General features: G+C 41.9%; 5 protein-coding genes across 5 annotated transcripts; 2 read left to right on the top strand and 3 right to left on the bottom strand.

The window, feature by feature from the left end:
* The first annotated feature begins 170 nt into the window (after positions 1-170).
* Positions 171-2,362, top strand: K450DRAFT_230220 (uncharacterized protein). The gene is made up of 11 exons (XM_051587216.1): positions 171-267; positions 337-445; positions 513-653; positions 723-785; positions 851-998; positions 1,059-1,133; positions 1,215-1,349; positions 1,414-1,482; positions 1,547-1,676; positions 1,748-1,955; positions 2,019-2,362. Exons 1-11 carry the CDS (start codon positions 255-257, stop codon positions 2,224-2,226), a joined length of 1,299 nt encoding a protein of 432 aa, XP_051446985.1. The 5' UTR covers positions 171-254; the 3' UTR covers positions 2,227-2,362.
* A 130-nt stretch (positions 2,363-2,492) lies between these two features.
* K450DRAFT_230216 (uncharacterized protein) lies at positions 2,493-3,971 on the bottom strand. Its single transcript, XM_051587215.1, has 3 exons — positions 3,210-3,971; positions 2,796-3,109; positions 2,493-2,726 (listed from the first exon to the last, which is right to left on the bottom strand). The coding sequence occupies exons 1-3, from the start codon at positions 3,769-3,771 to the stop codon at positions 2,520-2,522; spliced, it is 1,083 nt and encodes a 360-aa protein (XP_051446984.1). The 5' UTR covers positions 3,772-3,971; the 3' UTR covers positions 2,493-2,519.
* Positions 3,972-6,191: 2,220 nt separating this feature from the next.
* Positions 6,192-7,847, bottom strand: K450DRAFT_230209 (uncharacterized protein). Its single transcript, XM_051587214.1, has 5 exons — positions 7,429-7,847; positions 7,200-7,355; positions 7,025-7,131; positions 6,673-6,959; positions 6,192-6,603 (listed from the first exon to the last, which is right to left on the bottom strand). Exons 1-5 carry the CDS (start codon positions 7,811-7,813, stop codon positions 6,474-6,476), a joined length of 1,065 nt encoding a protein of 354 aa, XP_051446983.1. The 5' UTR covers positions 7,814-7,847; the 3' UTR covers positions 6,192-6,473.
* An 869-nt stretch (positions 7,848-8,716) lies between these two features.
* K450DRAFT_230199 (uncharacterized protein) lies at positions 8,717-12,026 on the top strand. Its single transcript, XM_051587213.1, has 12 exons — positions 8,717-8,806; positions 8,877-8,955; positions 9,023-9,127; positions 9,198-9,764; positions 9,836-10,138; positions 10,221-10,381; positions 10,451-10,603; positions 10,675-10,886; positions 10,952-11,021; positions 11,103-11,247; positions 11,314-11,604; positions 11,700-12,026. The coding sequence occupies exons 1-12, from the start codon at positions 8,750-8,752 to the stop codon at positions 11,768-11,770; spliced, it is 2,214 nt and encodes a 737-aa protein (XP_051446982.1). The 5' UTR covers positions 8,717-8,749; the 3' UTR covers positions 11,771-12,026.
* Positions 11,835-14,604, bottom strand: K450DRAFT_230196 (uncharacterized protein). Its single transcript, XM_051587212.1, has 7 exons — positions 14,415-14,604; positions 14,066-14,331; positions 13,331-14,004; positions 13,093-13,260; positions 12,259-13,015; positions 12,057-12,192; positions 11,835-11,994 (listed from the first exon to the last, which is right to left on the bottom strand). Exons 1-7 carry the CDS (start codon positions 14,553-14,555, stop codon positions 11,986-11,988), a joined length of 2,151 nt encoding a protein of 716 aa, XP_051446981.1. The 5' UTR covers positions 14,556-14,604; the 3' UTR covers positions 11,835-11,985.
* Between the last annotated feature and the right edge of the window lie 129 nt (positions 14,605-14,733).

Raw genomic sequence — 14,733 nt, 5'->3', positions numbered from 1 at the left:
ACAAAGAAAGATGATGCCAAAGCTACAGAAGTTCAGGGCTTTGATTCTGCAGCCGAGTATCATAGAACTGAATTTCATCCATTGATGCGCAGATCACGTGGCATGTCTGCTCAACGTATTTTTTCTCTCACTGAAAAAAAGTTACAGACAGCCATCCTTCGACTTATAAGCGAGAACAATCGAGATCACACATTCTTCGGCCAAATCAAGTTTAGAGTACACCAAGGTCACCCAACTTATAATAATTCTGCGAAATGTCAGATTTTCGTACGTGTTCCTCTTACCTGAACTGCAAAAGAAATACAGAAGTAAAGACTGATTGCTTATGTTCAACAGGGCCGTCATATGTCGCTGTTGGTGGAAAAAAAGCAAAGCGAGCACGTATAGGGACATTGACAAGTGGATTAAGCAGCATTGATGAAAAGAAATTTCCACCACAACTAAAGTAAGATCATAATTATTACCGATATTCCGGACAATGGATCCTAATTTTTGTCATTCGGCTTTAAAAGAGAGTACGTGCAAAGCTGTTATCAGAATTGTCCGCCTGCAAAGCGAAGTATAGTTGAAGAAGAATTGAAGGAAAGGATTGAAACAGCTTTCGAAGCCGGTGCTTTACAATCAACCGATTGGAACGAGATGCCGTTACCAAAGTACGATACCTCACCTTGCCTTAACGATCTTATCTTGTCTACGAAAATACTAACTGCACTTGACGATAGCGGCTGTAATACAAAAGTCAATCCAAAATCCTCCAAAAAGAAAATACAGCTGGCGGCCGGGTTGTTAGTACTCATTTTTTTTCACACCAAGTTCGTTTGTCCTCAATGCTAAAGGTTACATCCAATAGACCAAAGTTCAAAACCGGTGGCATCATACCTATGAAAGAAACTCAACAGGAACTGTACAAACGTGAGAGTCGTCAGCTCAGATTTCAAACAAGCGCTTCATCTAGTCCGCCTCCCAGGCAGTTTGCAGGAACAAAGCGTTCAGCGTCGGTGAGTACTATCTCAAAATCTTTGATCTTAAAGCAATATAGGCGCTTACCATTCAATTAGAGCCCTGACACCAGCGGCGAAGCGATAGTAGGGACGAGTACAGTGTTAGAAAAGCCGTACTTGCGGCTGACGTCGGTATGTGTCTTTCCTTGTGCTAGTGGTGGTTGTTTTTTTGGGTTACTATTATTTTTAGCTGACATGTTGATCTGGTTTTAGGCAGCAGATCCTGCGATGGTTCGGCCAGTTCCAATTCTAAGGAAGACGCTAAATTTATTGAAGAAAAAATGGCGAACAGAAGAGAATTATTCTTACATATGTGACCAATTCAAATCCATCCGACAGGACCTTACGGTTAGTGAGAGTTGAAGTACTACTATAAAGCGTATTCCAATTCTTACTTTTCTTCATTTGACAGGTTCAACGGATACAGACAGAATTTACCGTTCAGGTGTACGAAATTCACGCCCGTATCGCGCTGGAAAAGGTATTTTTTGTATATGCTTACTCAATTGGCGGACCAAAGTATTTCTAACGTGACAGTATTTCAGGGCGATCTTGGAGAGTACAATCAGTGCCAAACGCAATTACGAGAATTATATAGGCTGGGAATACCAGGTCGAGAATATGAGTTTATTGCCTATCGTATTTTATATTTACAATATGCTCAGAACCATTCTGGTAAGTGTGTGGGTGTAACTTGATGGTGTACGTGATCTATGGTATAAATCTCTCATACCGATTTGCAACAGATATCAACGCTCTCCTGAAGCATTTGACACTTATACAAAAGAATGACCCCGCAATTAGTCACGCATTAAAAGTTCGCTCCTCTATGGCTACGGGAAATTACCATCGTTTCTTCAAATTATACCTGGATGCACCGAATATGGGAGGTTACCTTATGGACAAATTTGTCGAACGGGAACGAATAGGGGCATTAAAAGCCATATGTAAAGCGTAAGTCATTCCGTCTTATTGAAGTGATACGTGATTTCTCGTGGCTCATTTATCCAATGACAGGTTTAGGCCAACAGTGGAGACGGGTTATATTATACAGGAATTGGCTTTAGGATCATTAACATCCCTTTGTCGGTTACTGACAGAGCATAAAGCCAACTTTGTATCGAGCGACGGCAAATCCTTGGATACCAGGTCAGCTTTGCCCGGCTTGCTGGAAAGTAGTAGTAAACATTCTAAAGTCGACATCAAGGGACCGTTGACGTCTTAAATCATGGTGGCATGTGATCAAAGTATCATGAACCGTAGTGATATATCTCCATTGTCTTCCCCCAGCATGCAAATATTTAGATTCTGGTTGTACAAAGATACCAACAAAGTTTATGTTATCTGGATGAAGTATAGGTTAAAGAAATTACTCTTTTGCTATTTTACTTTATTTTGTTGTAAAGACGAACTTTTGATGACCAAGGAATGCATACATTTATATATGCTCGCGAGGGATTGGTAGAATATAATAACTGTACATAGCGTGAAGGTTGTATGGATATGGTATGGGCAATGTTAAGTGATCGGTTGCCTGAATCCTTCTGGACCCGCTTTATCGTTTTGAGGTGGTTGTTCGGTGGTAAGTTTTTGCAGAGCGGCAATGATAACGTCGTGGTCAGCGCGCAAATTGGATCCCGCAACGGTAATAGAACCTACTACTCCAACTCCGCTCACTATGATAGGGAACGACCCTGGATAGAACCCGTAACGTGGATCATGGATCTGACAAATATTTTAATTTAGTAAACGATCAAAGTTTGAGTAGTAAAGTTTGATGAATGGTAAACTTACCGGGTATCGCTCAACCGCGTTTGATCCCAAATAATCAATTTGAGACTGTACCAAGGCGCTTGAGTGACGAAATCTGTCTACAACATTTCTCTTTCTCCGTATCCATTCATCATCGTCGGGACCTGTTCCTTGCATGGCAAATCTAAAAACTTGATAGCCATTCAGGGTAATGTCAACTACCAATGGGTTTTGAGGTTGAGATTTTGCTAGATCAATGATAGCGAGGCCGAGTTGTAATGCGTGATCGGGTGTGAAAATAGTGCGGCGGAAATGAAGTTCTTGTTCGAAAAAACGATGGCTTGTCGGATTGAGGGCTGTATGGGAATTCTCGTGTTAGTCGAGTTAAGAAAAATAAAAAAAGAAGGGAACAAATTTAAGGTTTTTAATTTAACGAACAAAGGGATTACAACTTGCCAAAATTAGAACTTGTGAGTTGATGATGTTCAGACATTACAGTGTCTCGCCGTCGTCTTTTTCGCTGGTAAGTCACTTCAGGAGAAGATTCCATGGATCTCGTTATCAAGGGTCGGTTGTGTTCGTCGGATTCAAAGTGTAGCGACGTAGGTTCAGGATGTAGTTGGCGAATGTGCGGAGGCGGTGGAGGCTCAGTTGATCTCATCTCGGTGGTGGCTGAGTGTTGAGGTGGTTCACTGTGATCATGTTCATGGAGGTATCCGTCTCTGAATTTTCGCCATTTCCTATCACAGTTCATACACAAGTTGACGACAAATTCATCCATGTTATTCCAATCTATCTGTGGATTTTCACGTGCCAAATGCTGTTTGATGGCAGGTAGGTCCCGTGCGTTATTTTGACTTGATATTTTTTTCTTTCGAAAATCCAGCGCTCCATCTCGGGTGTGATCTCTGGACCAATCTAGGACCGGGAGGGGGGTACATCGGCACCCACGACGCAATCTACATCGCAAACATTGTCTACACGATGCGCAGAATGACTGATAATAGCCATTGCTCATGTCGACACCGACGGAATATGAAGATCAAAAGAGATTGGAAAATGCGCGATTGCGAGCCGTAGAAGAGGGCGTACACGAAGGGGGAGAGAAGAAAATAAAATATAAAAATAAAAAACACTGCGTTCAACTAGAAAGTGCAGTGCAGCAGCAAAGGCGTCTGTATTCCAAATGACCTTGCACCAGGTGCATGCATTACCCCCATTTTAGGATGCCACCAGATTTTGAAACCTTGGGGGACAGCGGGTTGAGGATCTCTTATCATTTTATCTTTTAATATCCCTAAAGACGTCTTCAAACACAAGCATATGATTATGGAATTGACACATCTTCAACAAGTTTCATATAAATAATTAATGTTAAGCGGTGTGTCACTCAATAGATCAGTTACATGCAGCTATGTGGCCACAACCATACTTGAAGATAATGGAACGTCATTGATTCGCGAGGTTCCAGTAATCTTCCCCGACACCTTCCTTTGTTGAGTTACGGAGTTTTCTGAACACTACTTGGTCTCAGGGGCCGCTTGGTACACTTTCATTTGTCTCCAAGTGAGCATAATTAATGATGAGACGCCATTGATTACCGTATGGCTGGAATTCTCGGTCTTTCAAACCGGCAAAACAAACTCAAAAAAAAAAATACCAAATGGCAATGGAGAAAGTTGATTAAATTGACATATTGCTACATGTAATAATTTTGCATCATAATTTGACCATTTCTATCCATTCACCTCCAGGGCAAACACACGAGCACAAATAGGCATGGCTCTACTTCTTTGCCCTGTCAACTCCGCAATAGACTAATGCATTTTGTCAAGACCGTTGTGAAAAAAAAGGCAACATTCTCATCAATATTCTCTATCCGAATAGGAGAGTGAAAAATTAACGCAGTCATGGCAAGAAGGGGTTCTCTAAATTTCACTGGTACCGACGTCTAAAGGATGTTACGGCAGATCAAACCAGTCTAAAAAGCCTTACATATTTCATTTGGCCTACTTTGATGCAAGGCAAGATGATTTACATTATGTTTTTTGTCATTTCTAAAATAGCTCATCCCACCCGTAGTAATAGATTGTGAGATAAGATTCATCCGGAGCTACTTCTTTTTTTGACCGTGGGATCCTAGAAAATGGAACGATGCTCTACCGTTCGCTATAGATACCCCAACAAAAACAAAAACGATAAGCGGGATCCAGTGTCGCTACACAAGCTGCCTAATTACGTGAGCATCTTCTAGCGGACAGGATACAGTGAAGCTGCTGTAAGCCAACCTTTTCTGTTACGCATCCATACTGAGTAGATTGCAAATTTTACGGCCGGCACCAAGCGAGGTGGATCGGATCACTTCTACAATCTTTCTTTCCGAGTGAAATTACAGCTGGTAAAATTTTTTTAATCTTGGCTGAATGGATGACGTGCGTTAATGTATGATTAACAGACCTCCAAGTAATTCCATCTGTTCTACAGTCTCACTGCTACGATTGTCCGTATCAACCGTACCGAAAGTATCCGGGGTTGAGATAGCGGTAACTAATTCAGAACAGACGACCGCACGATGTATGGTAGCTTGGAGAGCCTATAAGAGCAACATGTGTACTAATGGCCATTGGGTTTTCGTGTCACAATACATCCTCTGTCGTGACTCACTTGGACCACCGCTTTGAGAGATAGGACCCTGGAATTTGGAATCTCGGAACCTTAGAACTTGGAGACTGTGGAGGAGCTTGGATGAATGAAGAACTTGCAGTAATGATATTTAGCATGGATGTCTCCATAATTATTCCTGTCTCCCTCACTAAACCAAAGCGCCTGAGGGCATCCGTTTATCCGTAATTGCATTTCCTTAACAGCGTCACAAATGATTGCCGCCTAAAGAACTATGTCGATGGCGATCATTTGTGAGAAAGGGTATCTTTATCCTATGAAGTTCTTCTAAAACAGGGGATGAGATTGTTATTCGGCCATTCCAACAATACTTTGTCGTTAGCAAATGTAGCTTGCTTTACTTTTCAACAGGGTTTGGACATGAATTAATGTGTTTTTGCGTCGACGTCAAGAACATAGTGTGGGTCATAGAATATCTGTCGATCGCTGCTGCAGGTGGTACCATATCAAAAATCCATCAAAGATTTACAAGTGTACCAAATGAGATCCTTCGATGGCAGCATGATCTAGCATGCTCATTAGTCTTTTTTCTTTACCTCCTTCCACAAGATTTCTATATATGACAAGCTGATATTCTGTAGAGGCAGAATGACCAGATCCACTAAGTATCATTTTTTCACCCTCTATAAAAGCAATGTGTTTCTCAATGCTTTTCTACAAATTAGCGCCTGAAGCCAGCCGACAAAAATAGAACAAGCCAATGCGAATGCAAATTCCAAACAGTTTGTAAATATCTTGGAGGTTCGCGAAATATTTTGAGACAGTATACTCGTTTATTTTCAACATTTAAAGAAGTTTTATATAGTTTTTTTATATACTGTTTATATTACGGTACCATATTGACATTTGATGTACAAAAATGTACTGTGAATCTATCCCAGTGCAGTGTGAGTGTATTTTGTATGTACCAAGGCGGAGGGGAGAAATAATCCAAAACTGTAGGGGGGAGAATCAAAGATGATTACAGCATTTACAGATGTTGTTAACATTGAAAATATGAACAAAAATAATAGTAAGGTTCTACAGTCAATGAGTAGTTCAGTTGCCCAAGAGGTTGATCAAGAGTTGATTTAAGTATCTTTGGCTGGTGATATCGTCTCTTAAAATACCGGCAAAAGTAGCGTCTCTTAGCTCGTCAGGCAAACACTGTCGAAGTGCTTCTCTTGCTCTATGGATATGAAGTTTTATCAATGACGGAAATCGCAAACAGCTATGCATTGAGAACAACGAGGATTACCTTGGATTTTCACTCAACCTCAAATAACATCGAATGACGTGCTTGAGAAGTCGAATGGACTGAGTCTCGGCCAGCTGACTAACCATATCATTTAGAACAGTTGTAACCGCATAGAATCTTTCGTATGTTTGGCAAATGTAGACTAGTCCAGCATCATCCATCAGTATTTTCTGTACAATGAAGATTGCCACCGTTCTAGACAGCTCGCTCCCATTTTCCATCGTTCTAAGACATAGGGGAATGATCTCAGTCGACAGTAAAAAGTTGATCACTTCAGAATTGTCATTCTAGATGTTTTCAAAATTTTTAGCATCGAGCTGTCGCACGTTTGTACCATAGAACATAGTCCTACCTTCACAAAAGCTCCAATGACACCAAGACTGGTCAAGCGCAAATATTCAAACGCTCTTGTTTTGCTTGTGGTGTTCAAAAAAGGGTATAGAAATAGTGGAATGTGGGCTGAATCATACATATGGGATCAGCCATTTTATCTCATGCTAAACAAATGGCCATGGAAAAAAACTTACCATTAAGTAAAAGTGGCCTGGTGGCACTATGGCTAGCAATACATTGGAGTAGAGCTAGAGCATTACAAACACGGTTGGATGCAACGGCAGTGAGTGCGGGTGGAGATAATAGGGGGTACACTGAAATAATTTCTTGCAGAAGAATCGACACGACACCTAGTATATCCAACAAAAATAAGAAAGCTATCACTGGATGAATTCTTGGCAATTTTAAAATGCCCACTCTTACCATATGAGTGCCATAGGATGATAGCAAGGTCGTCATACATCTCGCGCTTTTTGCTAAGCTCGAGAAGAGCCTGTTCACGAAGGTTGGGGTTCATCAAATCCAAAATTAGAGCATAAATCCTCTCTTCCGCTTGCAAGGATCTCTGCGCAAGTTGATCCGAGTTGATTTTCTTTGCTTGCTGAAGTTGTTGCTGTTGCATTAGATTTTGATTGGCCAGTACGATATTTTGGTAATTGGTATACTCATATCGGGAATCGTGAGCTTGCATGGAGTTTTGTTGCAATTGTTGCTGGAGCATATTATTGTATCGCATTCCAGATCCAGATCCGGATTGTAGGGCGTTAGTGAGAGAGCCCTGTGAGCTCGAGGGTAATGGTGGTTGCATGCAGTATCGTGATCAATCCAATGAAGGTGTCGTCGCGGACCTGCAAATTTAGGCTTACTCAAGCCACAGGTCGAAATCCTTCCTGAGTACGAAAATGGTTTCGGCTTGGTTTCTTGTTCCAACGCTATGAATGGATATTGGTCTTAGCGTTTGGCCGCTATATGAATTGAAAAAGAATGAGGAATATACAATAGGTACAACGTCAAGTTTGATCCAACATCATTGACTTATTTCATTAAACAATTGGCCCCAAAAGACGAGCAGCGACCTAGCCGATGTCAAGCAATATTATGTAAGGCTGGATTTCACTGAGGTATGCTTTTGAACAATCTAATGAGATTTGACAAGGAAAAACGTCTATTACTGCTATTATACTGTGTATAAAAAGGTAGGAAATTTCAAACTACATGACGAAATAAAATGTTGCTAGAAACATTTGGTTATCCGGCCTCTAGCAAGTGGACTTAAAAGTTGAGCAACACATGTCTTCTCCATGTCATCTGTGTGGAAGACGGCAAAGAAGAATATACTATTGTCTCATCAAGAAGACATGTAGAATTAGACCGTGGTATACAACGCGTGGATATCACTCTCAGTGGCTAGAATCAGACATCGGCTTAAAAAACCATTGTCCTACTTTCAAAATTTCGAAATTTTCTATGCAGTATAGAAGATACGGTAGTAAATTGGTCAAAAATGCATAGTTTATAATTGAATATTTTTCGACTTTCCATATCGTTTCGTAGTACGACATCATGTTGATAGAATACCAATACCGTCAATAAAGTGCACCGATTGCCCCTTTCACCGTGTTGCCATTCAACATTCATCTCGTGACGTAAGCATTTCTCGTGGCTTTTCCAAGTCTTGCGAGTTGGGCTTCAAAAAAATAACCTACCGTACCTTTGTGCATTTTAATCACGTCCAGCCTCAGAGATGAACGCAAAGAGAGAGCTTCCTGCTAAGGAGAACGCCATATTCAAAAATATACTTGTAAGTAAAACAGCTCCCACATTCTCGGCCACAAATTCCCAGTCAGCTCACCAAGCTCATTCAATCGCAGAGAAACTATGAGCATAAGCAGTACAAAAAAGGCTTGAAGCTAGCCGATACCATTCTGAAAAAGTTTCCTGAGCATGGTGGTACGTTAGCGATTGACCAATCCTGTTAGATCGCTACACTCCCGCTGTTACTAACTTGCAAATCTAGAAACCCTTGCTATGAAAGGTCTTTTCTTGAACAATCTGGAAAAGAAGGAAGAAGGATACGAGTTTGTCAAAAAGGGCTTACGTTTCGATCTCACATCTCATATCTGTAAGTATGAATGACATATGGAATGCTTTTGCAGAATGTGGGCTCATCCCTGACCATCCAATCTCTTTAGGCTGGCACGTCTTTGGATTGCTTTATCGATCGGATAAAAATTACGAAGAGGCTGCTAAGTGCTACACACACGCTCTCAAGTATAACAAAAGCGACATGCAAATTCTGCGAGATTTCGCTCTCCTCCAGACTCAAATGCGCCATTATGATGCACTCATTGAGACTCGCACTCAGCTTCTCCAAGCCAAACCTACTAATCCTCCATTCTGGATCGGCGTTGCTCTCGCTTATCAACTGGTCGGAAAGTACGACATTGCTATCCAAGTGCTTGAAGCACACGAAAGCGCTCTCCGTGAACAATCGGTCAATTTCGAACAATCCGAACTTCTCATGTATCACAACTCCCTTTTAGAAGAGTCAGGCGATATTGAGAAAGCGTTGGAACACCTGGAGACAGTTGAACCAAAGGTGTGCGACAAGCGAGCTTGGAAAGTAAAAAAGGCCGAGTTCTTGTTGAAGCTTAACAGATTAGAGGAAGCTGAAACTGCTTATCGACTATTGATCTCGGAGAACCCTGATAATTACTCTTATATCAAGGGCCTCATTGCAGTAAAGGGTTTGAATGCTGGTAGGCCATAACATCCACCGTATTTCGCGCCTAGAGTGCCTTGAAGGTATTGATGATTGTTTTTTTGTCAGATAATCTCACATCCGAGCAACAATCAGCTATGCTTAAGATTTTCGACGATATCCAATCAGACTTCCCAAGATCTACTGCTGCTAGAAACTTACCTCTCAACTATGCTTCTGGAGATAACTTCAGAAACCGTGCCGACGCGTATTTACAGAGTGCTCTTAGAAAGGGTGTTCCTTCTCTATTCGTTGACATCAAGCGATTGTACTCTGATTCGGCAAAGGAGAAAATTGTTGAGGAACTTGTTACTGGATATGAAGTTTCACTGGAAAAAACTGGCCATTTTAATGAAGAGCAGGACGAGAAAGGTGCGTATCACTATATATATATGATTTGAACTCGTCAACATTTCGGTTTCTTCTAACAAGTGGGATTTTTTTACTACTACAGTCGTTGAACCACCAACTGCATACTTGTGGACATTGTATTTCCTTGCCCAACATTATGATAAGCAGCGTAAGACTGAACTTGCTTTGAAGACCATCGATAAAGCAATTGAGCATACCCCTACTCTTGTGGAACTCTACATGACCAAGGGTAGAATTTTGAAGGTACGTGATATTTGTTAGATTAGCCATGCCTTGCTTCAAAAATATCTCACTCAACATACTTAATGTTAGCACGGAGGGGACTTGGAAGCTGCCGCACGAGTCATGAATGAAGCTCGTGAAATGGATCTTCAAGATCGTTTTATCAACTCGAAGTGCGCTAAGTACTATATTCGAAATGATAAAATTGAAGAAGCAGAGAAAATTCTGGGATTGTTCACAAGGGTATGTTGTGCACCTGCTTCATATGTTGACCACCCATTGCCTTCAGCATACTAATGATACCTCCGTCTTAGCCTGATGCCGCCTCGCCATTGCAAGATCTCACTGATATGCAGTGTATGTGGCTCACTCTGGAGGAAGGTGATAGCTACCTTCGACAAGGCCAGAAGGGCAAAGCCTTGAAGCGGTACCATACTGTGGAAAAATTCTTCAGCGATATATTTGATGACCAATTTGACTTCCATACCTATTGCTTGAGAAAGACAACTTTGAGATCTTATGTTGAGTATGTATACCCTCCCGCATCAATGTCCCAATTTGTTATAGATTCACTCATTAACAATCCTATAGTACTATTCGTTTCGAAGATAACCTTAAAGGCAGTCACTACTTCGTTAGAGCGGCCGTTGGAGCAGTCAAGGTATGGAACACTATCACAGATTTGCGTTTGACCGGTGTGAGGAAGTAGAAAATTAAAAAATGTGAACTTGTATGATTTCAGGCATATACTTCTCTTGCCGATAAGCCAAGCGGAGCCAACGGTATGGACGAAGCAAACATGTCTGAAGCCGAGAAGAAAAAGGCACGTAATAAGGCACGCAAGGCAGAGCTCAAGGCTCAAAAGGAGAACAAACCACCAAAGAAAGGTTAGTTTTGCTACAGCATACAACATTAGCCTACGAAGGAACATTAACCCGGCGAAATTTTTGCAGAACAAGTCAAGGAGGAGGCTCCTAAGAAGGTGGATGTAAAGAAGCCAACAGATGAGGACCCAGAGGGTGAAAAATACCTCAAGACCACTGATGCATTAGCTAGTGCTCTTGAGTGGGTACGACCACTTGAGCAAGTTGCACCTAAGCATATTCAGACTCACCTGCTTGGATTCGAAATTTATCTGCGTAAAGGTAGCATGCTTTTGGCGTTGAAGGCTCTTGTTCAGAGTTGGACGATCGACAAGACCAACCCTCAGGTCGCCAAAAATATTGCTCGTTTCAAGGAAGCAGGTATGTAGTAGTGTTCGGATATGGCGTGGAAAGACTGTTGTCAAGATATGTGCGTTCACTAATACTTTATTCATTTCCATGATCACCTCTTTTAGTTTCTGCCAATCCCCCTGCTAATGCAGATGTTAAGGCTGTCATTGACTCCCAATTAGCTACCCTTGCATAATTTCATATTTGGTGGAGAGGTGATATCATTGCATTCGTTTCGTTGCTGGAACAACAGCATGGTAAAAAAAGTAAAATTTACATAAAATTTCAAAAGGCGGCCGCGTATACACAATAAAAATTATCGACAATAGACACGCATTTGCTTAATGTATCAAACACTATACCATATTTGAAGGTGAACATGGGTTAAAAGATATATTATAAAGAAACATATTATGCCCACTATAATGTGACAGGTTAGTATTCAACAATGTTGGAGTTAATACGACAAGAGCAAAACTTACCAAATCTCTAAGGTATTTTTTCTCGGTGATCCATCTTGTCAGCGTCTTCATAGCTTCCATTTTCTCTAATTGTTCATTTTCGACCAACATATTGGCCAAAGCTTCATGGACACCAGTCGCCATTCCCTTTGCGTCACTGTGCAAGTTATGTCAGATTTCAGTCAGATACAACGGTCAGCATAATGAATTGGATGCTACTTACCCGCAAACGTAAATCAACGCACCCTTGTTGACAATAAAGTCGTACAGGTCTTTCTGATCACGTCGAATCAAATCTTGCACGTAGACTTTGTTCTCTGATTCTCTACTGACAGCTAGCTCCAAATGTGTAATTACATCTCGATCAACAAATTCCTTCAATTCGGCATCGAATAGATAATCCTTTGAGCGCTCGCGGAAACCATAATACACACGAATTTCACCAAATTCAGTAGCAATATCGCGGTCGGGGAAAGCACCAACGCCACCAAGAGAGCGTCTAATTTGGCGTTGTTTGTCGCGGTGTTCCAGGAAACCAATGAAGGGCGCAATACCGGTACCAGGGCCGATCAATAGGAGAGGTTTGGTAGTATCGGTGGGCAGTACAAATCCATTGTTGTTAATCTTGAAGAAGATTGGAACGGAAATTCTCTGAGATACGGGGATCTCGACAACAGGGGCAGTATTATCACTGCTGGTAGCAGCTTCTACTAGTCCGGTGAGGTTATCAAGCCAAGTCGTAGCAACACCCTTTCGAGCAACATTATAGGGTTCAGGAGTGGTGTATTGCACAATGTTGAAAGCAAATCGGATGGCGTGTGGATGAGCGAGTGGCGAATTGGCGATGGAGTAATAGCGCGGCATATGAGCAGGTAAAGTATCGAGCAAACGCTCGATGGGAGGATTGCAGGATGGGAAGCTGACGAGAAGATCAAGCAAAGTCGGCTGCTGATCGCGAAGAGAATTGAACTGTGCCAAACCTGTACAACAAGATTAACCGCTGCAAATGATTTTGGCCCCATACACACAAGTATTGTTTCGAATTTTTATAACATACCTTGCTTACTGCACAAGAACATCAGTAGGTTCTTCTCTTGAGCATCGCTGGTGTATTCTCCAAGCATGCGCAATAACGCCTTTCTTGGAGCAGTTGTGAGGTCAAGACCGTATCTGAACAAGTCGATCAATGTGACACCTGACGCATGCTTGAGATGTGATGGAAGATCTAGTACAACATATCAGCTAGTCAGCTATAATTCATTCGCGATTCGATCATCATCTTCATATTTAATTACCATCGCCTTCCACGGAAAACTGTTGCATTTCTTCTTCAGCTGTCTTGATACCCAATCGTGTCAAAATAGCTTGCACAAGGTCTTCATCGTTAGGAGCAATGACACCGAAAGCATCACCAGGTTGGAAATCTGTATGTTCGCCAAGGTCGAGCTCCAGGTGTAAAGTTCTTTTCAAGGCACCCTTTCTCGAAATGCAAGAGACTTTACTGACGGTTGCTTCAATGATGGGGGTTGGTGTGTAAACGAAACGAGGGAGCTTTTCTGTCAGAGGCTTCTCTGCATTTTTCTCCACCTTTACAAGCTTAATATATGCAGCAGGCACACGAGGCAAACCTGTAAGCTGTGTTGCGTTTTCCAAAGCACTGGTATCAACATGAATTTTATGACTCAATGGTGCAGCTGGTTTTGAATCGCCGTTAATTTGGGTACCCTTTACAAGAGAGTTGGGAAGGCCGGTGTAAGGTGCAACTGTTTCAGGGATGGTGGATCGACGTTCAGTCATAGAGAACGGTTCCTGCGCAGCTTTCTCGGCAGCCGTCATTGGTGCTATCTCCACCTCGGACACCCCCTTTGTGATTTCTGCCGTTTGATCACCTTCCGATACTTTCTGTTGACAAATTTCAGCAAGGACCGACCAAAGGTTGGCAATCCATGGATCAACAACATTTTCCAAGCTGTAAAAATGAACAGGGTCACATATATGTCTTGTGGCGAGAAAGCCGGCGATGAACTTACCCTTCGGCATCGTCGGCCATACCCTTTTCATAGAATACCGTGGCTCCCAATTCCTTAACCTTCTTTTCTAATCTCACTGCACTGTTATTGAAATTGGTGTAGTTGGTGTCTCCAAGTCCAAGCACAGTTATCTTAGCCTGTGCAAGATAATCCTTTTGCTTCTGGCGGCGAAGGAAGCGCCAAAACTTTGAAGAGTTATCCGGCGGATCACCATCGCCGGTATTGGAGGTGACAAATATCAACACACCGGTCTTGTCCATGTTGGCCTGTATTAGAAATTGGAAAGTGTAAATCAAACTATTTCGCCGGTTACTGTCTTTTACCGGTGTTAAACTGTCTCAAGACTAACCAATTCAAATTCATTCATGACGAAGCACTCTCCAGTAAATCCGCGGGATTGAGCTTCTTTGTGTATAGCTTTGGCGATCCATTCAGCGTTTCCTGTTTGCGATGCCCAAAGGATGGCATAGCTAGGAGCTTTATCTGACATTCTGGAGATGGTAGATGAATAAGTGAATCTCGACACTTCAAAAATTCCCCTCCCCCAAATATAAAACATCTTTCGTTTGGAAGTCACACTATCGAAAATCGCACTTGCTATCGAAAACGTGCCATTTGTAAGTTATCAGTTTATTGAACAGATTGGTTACCATGAGCGAGAATGGATT

The sequence above is a fragment of the Umbelopsis ramanniana genome (genome assembly GCF_025399195.1).
Source record: "Umbelopsis ramanniana AG unplaced genomic scaffold K450scaffold_12, whole genome shotgun sequence".
NCBI classification, from domain to species: domain Eukaryota; kingdom Fungi; phylum Mucoromycota; class Umbelopsidomycetes; order Umbelopsidales; family Umbelopsidaceae; genus Umbelopsis; species Umbelopsis ramanniana.
The sequence above is the reverse complement of the archived record's forward strand: the minus strand, read 5'-3'. Positions and strand labels throughout refer to the sequence as shown.